Genomic DNA, 13566 nt, shown 5'->3' with positions numbered 1-13566 from the left:
TGGTCAGCGCAAGAACGAGACGAGACGCGGAGATAACATCTGGTGGAGATCGCCAGCAGCGGGAGGCCTTGGTCCGTGTTCCTAGCGAGAGTCTCCCGGCGTGCTGGTTCTGGCACCTTTATTGTGATTCGCCGGTGTAGAGAGTTCAGCGATCTTGATCAGACCATTGTCCCTGCGCCCGGTGACTGGAAGCCAGACAGTTCATGACTTCGTGACTCATAGGGGATGAGGAAATTGAAGTGCTTGATACTGCGACCAGAAGGCCGTAGGGCGTTAGGTGTTCTGGCCCGGCACCGACCGGTGCTGCGGGTCAGCGGTGCATTACTACATCCTCCTTTTTACATTTTAGAAGGGAGGCGAAATGCTGAGGCGATTTAGGGGGCGCTTGTCTCCCTCGCTGTTTGGTCGAGTTGACCCGAGCTGCTTGTGCAACATTAGAACTTAGTTCGCGGGGCAGGGAAAGTCGAGGGGCTTCTTACACCGTTACAGGCAATATTAGATACATTGAGCAGAAACAAGACCCGGCGATGAGGCAATCAAACCAATGCAGAGCTGTCACGATAGCACTTAACCATCCTCGGCAGCCAGCTCCAGAGGGCTGACCACCAATGGGGAGCAGTACATCATACTTTTGGAGCTGGATACAACCTTTTGCAATTCCACGCACTTTCATATGAATCAATTGGGAGTTATCAGAGGAATTAAAACAACACATATTATGTACATTCTCACAACCTTGGTGATGTAATAACAACAAGTAATCAATGACGGCCGATTATCTAAGGTAAACCCGAAGTCCCTTGCTGCTCGGAGAGCCAGAGGCGTTCAGAGCTGGAGGTGGGAGGGTTGACTGACAGCGGCGTGAGCTTCAGGATGGCGCTTGCAGGCAGGAAGATAGGCGGCAGCAGAGAGTTTTCGGCAGGCGGGCGTAATAACAATTAACCAACATCACTTCTAGAGTTAGAGCATGCAGGTTTGGTGGCTCACCAGCGGTCAAAACTTCTGCGAGAAAGTATGTTCCGACGATCAGGTGGCTGGAAGGCAGCGGAGTTCCAAGGTTAACCTATCAGGGATGTTCGGCTGTAAATTCAAATTCCAGCGAGTGAGAGGAAGAGAAGGAATGGCTGTTGTAAAGTAGAAGATCCTGCAGGGGTGACCGATTGTCACGGTGAGGGTAGTTGTGAGTAGCTGCTGATGGCTGTGAAATCTGCAGCGATATCCGCCGAGGTTGCAACTTTGGGGATTCTTGGAGTTGTCCTGGCGGGCGGCTGCTGCGGGAACGCCGGGTTAGGCTGATAAGTAGCTCTGGCGCTACTTGGATCCTCTGGATCTTCAGGTGCATTCGATGTTGATTGTAGGTCTGCTGAAGCTATGGGGCCGGGGTACTCGGGGGGGACCTGCTCCATCGCCGTGGTGTGGCACCGGCGATTGGCATCGTTCCCTCGAGCACAATTAGGACATATGCGGGCTGGGATCCATAGAGGCCTGTAGGAAGAAGGACGGCATACCCCTTCCCAGGTTATGAGGGGCGGGGTCCCGCCAGGTTCGGTCTGGGAGCTGGCGGTAGTAGACCTTGGCGTGGGGAGGGGTCTGACTGCCTGAAGTGTCTTTCTGAGGGTGATCTGTTGCCTGATGGTGAAGACAAATTTAAATGGTTGATGGTGAAAGGTACTTTTGATACTGTCTGTTGTATGTGGCCTAAATGGGGGGCTACCATATGCTGGTTTGTTTGGCTAGAATTTCTTTGAAGTTGCGATTTGCTCTCTTGATTGCTTGCCGGTGCTGTTGTAGGGAATTTACCGTGTGTTATACGATTCCCAGTTAGTGCAAAACTGGAGCATGGCTGCGGAGAATATCGTGCGCATTGTCCGTTTTAAGCGAGGAGAGCTGACTATAGCGGTTATGCATGCAAGAAGGTGCTGGATAGCGTGGTTGGTGGTTTAAATACCGGGTGGGGGTAGCTGACGTACCCAGTAGGTATCTATAGTTATGCAGTGATGCTTCAGGGAATAGGAGCAGGGACCAGGTTACGTCCATTTGCCATAGAGTCATTTGCAGGGCCTCACAAGGTTGCAGGAGTCTGTGAGGCCAAAGCGTGAGCGCGTGAGCACAAGATTGCGATAGATTGTGCCTGGATTGAGGGGATGCTACAGGATGCGGTACTTTTGCCCCTGGTGGAAAGAATCGATGTGATTGAAAAGTGGAAGAGGGTGGAGATGTGGGTAGCTGTCTGCTGGTTCCCGCTGAGGGACCTGGAAGCGGCGTGTGGCTGCGCATATGCCACAGTGAAGGTTCTGGATGCTAGTAGGTTCTGTAATGTCAGGAAAGAAGCTCATGAGGTTTAAGTCGGTCGAGTGACGTAGGCTCGGGTAGGTGAAGCGTCCGCGCTACGTATTGGGAGATAAACCAAAAAAGGTTGAAGTTGAAGGTTTGAAAGGCCAGAATGAAAACGCAGCGGGGATTAAGCTCCGTTGGCGGAGAGCTTGAAGTGACGTGTAAAGCGGTCTGCCATTAGCCATTTTGTTGAAATGCGAGTAGTGCCAGCCGCTTGCCCGTCGGCGAAGATGGTGGGGCATGGAGTGGGACAGAAGGCTGCTAAAGGCCGGAAACGGGGGCAGAAGTGTATATGGAGAGTGGCGGATCCGGGGAGGTGGAAGAGGATCTCCCCACGGGGAATCCTCCAGGGCCAGCTGGAGGGTGAAGAAGCGTTCAAGAGATGCTGGAATTCTGCTTGCTCTGTTTAGAGGCATGATAATTTTGAAGGGTCCCACCCACCATTACCATGGTGCGCTGGCCCTTGGTTGATGAGATCTCGTAAAACTGGCCGGTGGAGAAGATTTTAGCGAACGCGTGGTAGATAAGGCCATTCGACCAAGAAGGTTTGCGGCCGGTCGGGTGTACCCTAGGACTCGGTTGGGAGAGGGGAGGTGTTCAAAGAGGGAGAGAGTTGATCTTTGAGGGACCCGATCCACCCATCGGGCTGAGACCTCCCTTACTGCCCAGCGTCTTTGTGCTTGCTTCTGGGTGAGTTGGATCCTGTCCCTGGGTTTTGGCGGCGGGAGTAGCGAGAATAGGGAGCTGAGCAAGGGGGTAGTGAGGGCAAAGGGCGGACCCAGTTGAGTTCGAGCAGCTGCTGCAGCTGGAGGTGGGTGTGTCTGGGATCTACCATCTGGTATGACAGAGGCGGAGTAGGAGTGGAGGAGTTTATGCCCCAGATACAAGAATGGCTCGTTCTTTTTTGCACCTTTTGGGAGAAAAGCGATGTATAGGCCTGACTGTTTTAATGTGCGCGACCAGCAGCGTTATCCACTGGGATAGTGGTAGCGGCTACTAGGATATCATCCATGTAATGGATGATTATAGCTCGAGCTTTAGTAGCTTGGGGCGCTAGAGGCGTGATGGACAAAACTGACACAAAAGGTGGGACTGTTAGGCATTCCCTGGGGCAATACTTTCCATTGGTATCTGGCGTGGGCTGCTGATGATTAACACGGCACCGTGGCGAAGTATGCACCGGTCGCCGGGGAGAGAGGGAATGCAAAACAATCTTTCAGGTCAACAACCAGGACCTGGTAGTCGAGGATAAGATTGGGGTTGGGTGGAGCCGCGTGAAAGAGGGCCCATGGGTTGGATGCAGGCATTTACTGCTCTGAGATCCTGTAGCAATGCATGCATCGGCCCACTCTTCTTTATCACAAAGACAGGCGTGTTCCATGGTGATGTTGAGAGTCTCAATGTGGCCTGCAGCCAGCTGTTCCTCAAGTTTGGTGCATGGCAGTCAATTTTTCTCTGGGCAGTGGCCACTGTTCTACCATACTGGGGTCTTGGTGAGTCCATGTGAGGGAGGGCAGTAGAGGCGGGCTTGCCTTACCTCGAGAGCTCTCCCATGGCTGATGGGGAGGCTGATGAGTTGCCGTCCGAGTTCTGGGGAACTTCCGGTGGCCTGTTCCCCTTCCTCTCTTCCCAGGTGCGCCAAATGTGCCCCAGCCGACCACTGATCAGGCAGCCGGTCACTCCGCCCGAAGGCGTGCGGAGCTCTCTGCACCCTAGAGGTTTACCTGGGCCAGCTTGAACTGTGTGAAGTGGGCGGGATGCTCTTAGGCTGGAGGCCAGCGTCGCGGCTGCCCTCGTGAGGAGCTGTTCCTGCAGGACTACCCAGCCCACATTGGGGTGTCTCTTGGCGGGGCTCGGGCAGCAGTCAGTGGCCTACAATAAGGGATAGTTCCTGTTTAAAGGTGGAAGGCCGGGGGCGGACCTCCTGGGAGTCTTCCCCTGGGGAGATCCCCGGTCGCGGGTTGCAAGCCCCTACTGGGTAGCCTGCAATCTCTGCCGGAAGTGTCGGACTGGTGGCAATTGAAACACCGGCGGGGCTGTTTCCTAGCAATGGAGGGCTGCGGCTGGGAGGTCAGCGTAGTGGAGTGAAAGACCCGATATCCTGGCAGAGCTTTAAGCATGTCGGCCAGTTCAGGGTTCCTACCTAGACCTTTGATTGCTTTTAGAAGGCACTCCCGGCCCGGGCGTTCTCGGCAAGAGCGGCAAGGAGTTAGCCCTGGGCCTCGTTGTCAACCTGCCTTTTGAAGCTTCCTGGAGCCTGGTCACAGAAGCCTTAGGGTTCTTGGGGTTTTGCCGGATGGTGGGCTCTGGGTGGGCTGGCCCGGCATTAGGAACCTTGACAAAGCGCCTTAAAGAAGCGCGCCCTTTCGGGCGATCGTGGATGGCCTCAGGTAGGATAATCTGATTGTTAGGGTTACTGAAGGCATTGAAGCGGTAAGCTGGCGGTAGCGCCGGGCGGCTGCCGCTACTGAAGCACTGCTGATCGCTCCCAGATCACAAATTGTGCAGGGAGCTCAGGAGCATCACGGAAGGTGGTCTTCAGTCGTCGGAACCATTAAGTGATTCCTGCGACTGCCTCTAGCATGCCTCTCCGTGGGCTGAAGTGATTCCCTACGTCCGCGTAAAGCTCGCGGAGCTCAGTGAGGATGTTATAAGCTTAAAGTGATGCTTCGACAACCAGCGAACAATACCATCCTCCCTCATTATCTATTATGAATGGGCGGGGGCACAATCGCGAGAATATCGGCATCGTCTTCGTCAGGGTTTCTTCTTTTGCAGATCGTGTCTATCGCTCTGCAGTTTGAAACCAGCGCCATTCACGATGGCGTAGCCAGTCTTGATGGCTTGAGGAAAATGAAAGACAGGGGCTGAGCGGGAGAATTGAAATGGGCGGAAGCAAAGGGGCAGAAGGAGGTTAGGCGTCAATTTGGCGGATAGAAAATTCCCGAGGTTGAAATTGAAGGTGAAAGATGAAAGGAGGCCTACAGCAAAGGGGAGCCATAGGTCTGGAAGCTGATGGCGACATAACATTATCTCCGTCAGTAGCAGTGACATCGGTAGCGCAGAAGGCAATGCGAAGAGTCGCCCGATGTTTTCCCGAATCATAGATTCAATGTCCCCTTCTGGGTTACCATGGACGTCAGGCTTCAATCCTCAACCAATTTAGCAGCTCCCCTCTCTTCTGGAGACCATTTAAGCTAACGCTTTCAGTTCGTTAGCGTGCTTGTCATAATCCCTTCTTTTGCAAGCTCCCATACTCACCGGTGTTCCGTCCGGATGAGAAGAGTGTCCTAGGGCGTGAGTCTCTGGATCGCCGATCCAGAAGGACGAAGCGATCTGAAAGCGGTGGTCCCTGGATCGCGCCGATCCAGCCGGACCGGTACCGGCCCTTTCCCGAAGCTGACGGTGAGCAGGGGTGGAGGTTCGAGGATTCGGGTTCGGCACCAGCTGGAAGTCGATATTACGTGGTCATGAGCGAGGCGAAGACGGAGATAACATCTGGTGGAGATGCGCCAGCAGCGGGGTAGCGGAGGTCCGTGTTCTAAGCGAGTCTCAGCGTGCTGGTTCCTGGCACTTTTATTGTGATTCTATCGAGTGTAGAAGGGAGGAGCGGAGGAGTTCGGAGGCGGAGAGTCGGGGAGATCATCATGTGATGCATGATCTCACCTGGCTACGTGCGGAGAGGAGCGTAAGCGCCTGAGCCTAATCCTCACCTGGGGGCAAGACCATTGTCCCTGCGCCCGGTGACTGAGCCAGACAGTTCATGACTCGTGACTCATAGGGGGATGAGGAGTGGGGGTGCGGTGCGACCAGAAGGCCGTAGGAGCGTAGGTGTTCCAGCGCTCGACCACGGTGCTGCTGGGTCAGCGGTGCATTACTACAGTTGCTAAACGTGGTTTTCAAGACATTTGGGGTGGTTTGCCATAGCCTGCCCTCCACATGATGACCCTGGTACTCCTTGGAGATCTCCCCTCCAAATACTTTCCAGGGTCGAGGTTGAGTGTGTTTGACTGGCCCAAGATCACCCAGCAAGTTTCCTTGACAGAGTCGGAATTTTAACCTGGGTTTCCCAAATCTTAATTCAACACCTTAACCACTACCCCACGCTGGTTCTCTTCATGAATCTAACCCCTTTTTTGAAGCTGTCTGTTCCTGTAGCCATCACTATGTCCTCTGGCAGTGAATTCCACATTTTAATCACTCTCGGAGTCAACAAGTATTTCCTTTTGTCCGTCCTGAATTTGGGGAGATGTCGAAAAAAGAAGGTGAAGAAGGGCCTCTCCTTGCAACCTGGGAAGAGGGGATGATTCTCTTCCACATTCCTGCGTTCTGACTAGTGACTCACTCCAAGGTCACTTCTGCGACAAAAGCATACATAAAGTTGCAACTTACTGTTAAATCCTTTTCCTAATATAGTCTTTTCTCCCCCCTTTTCAGCCATGAAGATTTTGAATTCATTTCGGGAACCCGCATGCGTAAACTGGCTCGCGAAGGGCAGAATCCTCCAGAAGGCTTCATGGCTCCTAAAGCATGGACTGTTCTGACGGAATACTACAAATCCTTGGAAAAGGCTTAGGGTGCTTATTAAGTGCAGATCAAACTTTGACTGTTGATTTGTTAGCAAGAAGGGGGACCACACAGTCGCCGTTTGCACTGCTTTAGAGTGTCTTTCAGGAAGCTCTTCCCTAAAAAAACAAATCTTTTCTCCTTAATATCATTTTACTTGTCTTATGGATTCTATTACAAATTGGCACCTAACAAGTCGCTGGTTTTAATATCTTCTCTTTTTATTACAGTTACTATTTTTGCTGTAAGTTTTTTAAATCTTGTCTTTTTATATTTTTAGGCTCCTCCCTGTCCAGCATTTCTAATTGCAGCCACACCTTTCTTTTACTCTATTCATATTATTTAATGTAGTTCTGTTCTCTGCTTTTTATAGTTTGCGGGATGAATATAGCGTTTGGATTGTTTTTTAAAAATAGAAGTGCTTAATTCAATGAAAATATTTTTTTTAAAATAACAAAATCAAGCTTTTCTGTCATTGGTCTTTTGCAAAGATTGCATAGAATCTCAGAATGGATTTCACTGTATTGCAAGTTAAATTTTCTGTATTGAATCTGTCTTGTGCTTGCAGATTCTTTTTTCAAACCAGTGTGACAAGAGCCGTAGAAAACAGTATTTATCTTAACATGATACATTATCTTGTTCTTCCATGTTTCCACAAAATTAATGGAAAGAGTTTGAGAAGACCAAGCAATAACAGTTTGATACCGTTTCTTGCTTATCTCCTTCTACCCCTCCAAAATACAACCTTGTAAACTGCAGGACAAATGGCAGAAAGGGATGGTATAGAACACTGCAGTGACATCCAGGTCATTTTTTTGTTTATTTATAGCCTGCCTTTTTTACTAAGACTCAAGATTGGTTACAGAGGTCAGAAGGAGGAAAAAGGTAATCATACACTATAAGTCATCCAATGAACAGTGCAGTAAAAACAATGAAATAAAAATTTAAGTGACAATGTAAACAGCAAACTACCCAGACTGGCATAGTGCAAGCGATGCAGAACTTGCGACTGGAAAGGTACAAGGCACTGCCCACTTCCTTCCTTCCTTCCTTCCTTCCTTCCTTCCTTCCTTCCTTCCTTCCTGTATATGTATTTCCTGCCCGTCACCAAAGTCCCAACGGGGTGTGTGTGTGTTCAATCATAAAAGCAACATAAAACTATGAATTTTTAAAAAACAATCCCCAAATCAGCTTCATGAACCATCCTTACCCACCATTCTAGGTTCCCCCTCCTAAAAATACATAAGCACCCCACTCTCATAGACTCCACCCCAACAAATATCAGCCTTGCGACTGGGGCTAATACTAGGAGAGAGGTGACACAGGTACCAAAAATGAATGGGATTGTGTCATAATTGTTTCCATTTTTTGCACTAGGACAATTCAGTTTGGAAACATTCCCTTCCCTGTTCTCAGTGTTGGTTTATTGAGATCTGGTGATTACTAGATGCTCAAGAACTAATTTCTTTTCACTGATTCCTTTTTTCTCATGCTTGTAGAAGAGGGGAATAACAGTACTATTTTTCAGTAACCCAGGTTTGGTGCTTTTTTTGCCATACATGGTTAGTAATTTTACATGAGAAAAGAGTCAGTGGTCATTAACTAACAGCTACTTGTCATTTGGATAGAACTCTAGAGGGATGATCCTGCTGTAATAGATGCAGGTGGCCTTTGTTAAAGGTACCTGCTGAACCTAGCTCAAATTGTCATGGTGAAATTCAAGTTATAAGGATGAAGACAGCAGAAATCCACTGTTCTTTTCAGCCATTGATGCGTGGTCAGAAATGATTCCCTCCACCAGTGACAAGCCTGCCCCTCAGAAGGTTACGGATAAATAAAATATACCCCAAGAGACCCTCAGATTTCTTTCTGTCAACATGACTACCATCTGGAATTATTTGCTTCCATGTTCTATGCTACTTGATGCAAAGTAAGTTCATAGCTTCTTAAAAGTACTAATGTTGAGTAAGTAATGCTTCAACCTTCTGCAGAGTGACCCCAGCCTATGCGCAATGGAAGTGATGGGATGTATCCAAACAATTTTTTTTCTGCTGGAAAAAGGGACGAGTTCTGGATGTCCACCAACAGATATGCGACCCTCCTGAACAAAAGACCAGGGTTGTCTGGGACAGACTGAGAAAATAACTGTCTAGATCAGCGGTTCTCAACCTGTGGGTCGTGACCCCTTTGGGGGTTGAACGACCCTTTCATAGAGATCGCCTAAGACTCTGCATCAGTGTTCCCCATCTGTAAAATGGATAAATGTTAGGGTTGGGGGTCACCACAACATGAGAAACAAAGGGTTGGGGCATTAGGAAGGTTGAGAACCACTGGTCTAGATGGGTTTAGAGCAATCTGCATAGGGTTGGACTGTAGAAATCACCAAGATCTGATCACTCAGTTGCACAGTAAAACTGATGACATTTCTAGGGAAGTGAAGAACTATAGTTCACTCAATTAAAAAAAGTCAGTGAATGGGAAAATAGGCCATAGGAAATTCTTCTTCCATGGGTTCACCTGTTTTATAATATGAGGCATAGTAGTTGGAAACATTCTTATCAGAGGATACCTGTGCCTTCTGAGGGCAGAATTACGACTGCAGAATTTGTGTCCAACCCAACAAAAGTATCTATTCTGTGAAGGTTTGTCATAGAATAGAATTTTAATAATATTCAGAAGAAACAAAAGTAAAACTTCAATCCTGACAATAAACATCAATATTCATAACACCAGGAAGATCAATCACTTTCTTCGTCTTCCCCCTCGCCACTTTCTCATGATTCAGTGGGAGCCGCAGATTTCTCAGCAGAGTGCTTTTCATCATCACCCTCTCCTTCTGTTCAGTGGGGGAGAAACAGGTGCTCTGATGTTCCCACTATGTCCCATGGTACAAGGTAATATTTGGTGAGACCTCATTTAAAGAAAGTTCTGAGTCGATTTCTGAGTTTTTAGATTTGCCATCTTCTGCAGGAGGGCTGTTCTTTTGTGGCAGCTGGTTATGCTGCTCTTCAGTCAAGATCTGTGCTCCAAATCCATTCTTCAACACTGCCCTGGGGTTTTTGTCATCATTATTCAATCCGATAGAGCCTGTTGGCTTGAGAGCATTGGTCAGAGAGTCTAAAATGGAGCATTTCCAAGAGGACTGATGGACAACTTGGTGAGACCGAAGAAAGGGAAGGACGCACTGAGGATCTAGGCCTTCTACTAGTTTCCTCTGGTTTCCAGCCTTACTATACAACTGAAAGACACTGGGCTCTTTTGCAGATTCTCTGGCGATCTCTGCAACCCCTTGTCCATCTCCACCAAGTGTATCTTTCTGGTTTTGGTTTGTTCCAAGCCAATTTTCTCATTACGTTTCCCACATGCCTCTCCTTCCTGAGAAAAACATTTGTCGACTGTTTTGCAGCTTCATCTATGGACTTTGTTGAAGCTTAGGCAGACAATTCATTTAGGACAGCCGCCTCCAGATTGTTTTTCTCAAGTCCCCCTATTCTTTCTTCGAGTGCTGTATCCAGCAGACTGGCCAGCAGGGAAAGCTCTCTTTGGCAAGATGTCTAGCAGGCTGCTGCTATTCATTTTCCTGATTTGTAAAACTTCCAAGACTTCCTCTTGCATCCTGATCAGAGACTCTTCTTTGTTGCACAGAGTTGCACTGATAGCACATGATTCTCTGCACTCAACTTGATGGTCTCACATAAAACTTCGATGTCTTCCTTAATTGCACAGCAGGACATTTTTTGAGAGTTTTTAACTGCAGAATTGTCTGTAGAAGGTCTTCCATTATCCTTGGTGTTATATCAGTGGCACCAAGATCCACCAGGTATGCCAGTGAGGGCATAAAAATAGGAATAGGAAAAAAGGAATCTTGAATGGTTACCAATGGATTGTTGCTGAGATCCACCTTGAGCAAAAACTGCATGCCGTGCCAGGCCCGGAATGTCCCATAAGTGATTTGTTGAATGATGTTGCTACTGAGATTTATAACCTGCAGAAACGGGACAGCCTCAAACATGTTCTTCTCAATAATTTGGATTTTAAGGACAAGTCCAGGTAGGTGAGGGAATACAAGCCTTCCAGAGATGTGCTATGAAGTCTGCTCAAGCTGTTTTCCTTGAGGACCAAGTGTTTGGCCCAAGGATAGGCCTTCCACACTTCTTTTCCAATTGATGAAATCACATTCTTGGTAAAGTCCAAGTATATGAGAGGATGAGGATGAGCAGCCAGGTTGGGAAGGGGCACTTGGTGGAATCCAAGCAGGTTGGTGATCCCGCTGCAGTTTAAGATTGTCAAGGTGCAACAGCACGTGGTTGGGCAAGGCCCTTGAGCTCCATCCAGCCCCATAAAGGGCACCAGTGGGATCCCAAAGTAGAAATACATATAAGTCATGGTAGAAATGTCCATACTGTACAGCCGACCTTTTCAGGCTGCACAGGAGTCACAGCAAGTATTTTATGTGTCTGATTGATTGTGACATCATTTAGCAGGACATCCAGCATTATGGCATATCTGTCATTGTGGCAACAATGGAGGCCCTGATTCAGAGGCAAGGACATTCAGAGGAAGTTTGCCATTGCCTGCCTCTGCATCATGTCATTGGTACTCTGTAACTAGTAAGGGTCTCCCCACCCCCTTTTTTTTGCTGTCAAGTCACAGATGATTCATGGAGACCCTGTAAAGTTTTCAAGGCAAGATATGTTTGGAGGTGGTTCCCCATTGCCTACCTTCATGTCACACCACTGGAGGAGACTCCTGAGTCACTCATTTGAATCAGTGAGACTAGGCACTAGGGTAACTGCATAGAATTGTACTTTCAAATATTCATATATTACGATAAAAACAATAAAAGATAAAGAAATTAAATGGGAAATAAAACAAGAACAATTAAAAATGCAAAGATGAAAAATTGATTGGTGGTTTTATTATCAAGAAACTGTTTCTTAAAAGAGAAACATCTGTTCCAGAAGAGATCAAATGAATATTATAGAAAAAAAATCTTCTAGATACTGATAATAACTTAATAAAAAACATGCACGATCTTTGCCTAAGATTGGAATTAGAGACAGATAAAGTTAAAGGTTATATGGTAAGATGGATTCAATACTTAGGACATAATATTATGTTTGTTCAATGGGAAAAGTTGTGGAGAAATAGTCTGAAATTTACTAAAAGGAATCATATGAAAGAAACATTTTAAGATCTGGTTTAGGTGGTTTAGGACCCCAAGTTAAATTGCAGATATAAATAACAGCTCTAGTAAGTGCTGGAAGTGTAATGAAGTAAAAGGCACTTTGTTCTATCAATGGTGGACATGCAGCAAAGCACAAAAATTTTGGAAAATAATAAACATTTAGATTATTAAGGTATTAAAAGTTCACATAAAACTTAAGCCAGAATTTACATATTAGGCATGAAAAATAAAGCTTTAAATGAATTGCACGATATGTCAATATTTAGTAACAGCTGCAAAACTGGTCTGGGCAAAAAATTGGAAAACAAGTTTCATGCCATTAGTTCAGGATTGGCAAAATGAAGCCATGGAGTTAATGTCCTCAGCTAAAATTTCTGATTTGTTTTATACAAAGGTGGAAAAGTTAGTCTAATTATATAGGTAAAATTTATGATATAACATTAGTTTAACTTTCTAAATGAGTAGACAAGAATTGTATATAGATTTTATAACAATTTATGTTTAATTTGTCTTTTTTCCTTTCTTGTTTATCTTTATTAGATGTATTTGTGGATCTGTTTGGGAATTATTATAAATGTATGATGTAGTTAAATGTGTGTTATCTATAAAAAAAACTTAATTAAAAAAAGAATTGTACTTTCAGTTCACTTCTTCTTTAAGCCTCCCCCCTCCCAGCCAATCTGGCTACACCAGATAGTCTCTTCCCCCTTTCCAAAACTAGAGTTAATGAGGTGGGTGGAGTTTAGTAGATCTTGGGGTGTGTAATTGAATAAGTGCTATAAAACCATGACAGCTCTTCAATGTGAGATCCATTCCAGATGATGCTTTCTTCTCAAACCTACTCTAGGTGACATGAATCGTTCCTCTGGGATCAAAAACAGGAGCATAGGCTAGGTCAGTGATGGCGGACCTTTTTGAGACCGAGTGCCCAAATTGCAACTCAAAACCCACTTATTTATCGCAAAGTGCCAACACGGAGGGTTTACTCAGGAGGGTTTACTCAGAAGCAAGCCCCATTGCCACCAACCGAGCTTACTCCCAGGTAAAGGATTGCGCCTTAGACTCTTCGCATGAAAATCAGTGGGGTTTAACAGCGCTTAACAGGGTTACCTACACTGCTTCCCCAAAATTAGTTCTTAGGTTTAATGCTAATATTCGAGCCCAGCAGCCCAGGCCAGCCTAGATGGGGGGGGGGGCACTCTGTGCGTGCCCAAAGAGAGGGCTCTGAGTGCCACCTCTGGCACCCGTGCCATAGGTTCGCCACCACTGGGCTAGGTGTATGCTTTTTTCCAGACTCCAAACAGTTTATTTTGAAAGTGCTGTAAATTCATGTTCAAATCTTAGGCACTGAACTTGGATAGAGAAGCTGTTCTTCCAGTGAAGATTGAGGATGCTGGCTGGGATCTGGGATACTCACTAACCCCCAGCACACTCAATAAATACTAGCAGACGTGAAGCTGTTGCATGAAGCTATTACA

At 46.9% G+C, this 13566-nt stretch overlaps 1 protein-coding gene across 1 annotated transcript in view; it reads left to right on the top strand.

Annotated features, from left to right (window-relative positions):
- The window catches only part of PAPSS1 (3'-phosphoadenosine 5'-phosphosulfate synthase 1), a 62944-nt gene extending 50214 nt beyond the window's left edge, over positions 1 to 12730 (top strand). Inside the window, exon 12 of the mRNA XM_048509104.1 lies at positions 6772 to 12730. Coding sequence (XP_048365061.1) covers positions 6772 to 6910 — 139 coding nt within the window. The 3' untranslated portion in view covers positions 6911 to 12730. The remainder of the gene's footprint in view (positions 1 to 6771) is intronic.
- The last annotated feature ends 836 nt before the right edge of the window (positions 12731 to 13566 follow it).

Source organism: Sphaerodactylus townsendi, linkage group LG10 (assembly GCF_021028975.2).
Source record: "Sphaerodactylus townsendi isolate TG3544 linkage group LG10, MPM_Stown_v2.3, whole genome shotgun sequence".
NCBI lineage: Eukaryota > Metazoa > Chordata > Lepidosauria > Squamata > Sphaerodactylidae > Sphaerodactylus > Sphaerodactylus townsendi.
Note: the sequence above shows the minus strand (reverse complement) of the source record. Positions and strands in the feature narration are given on the sequence as shown.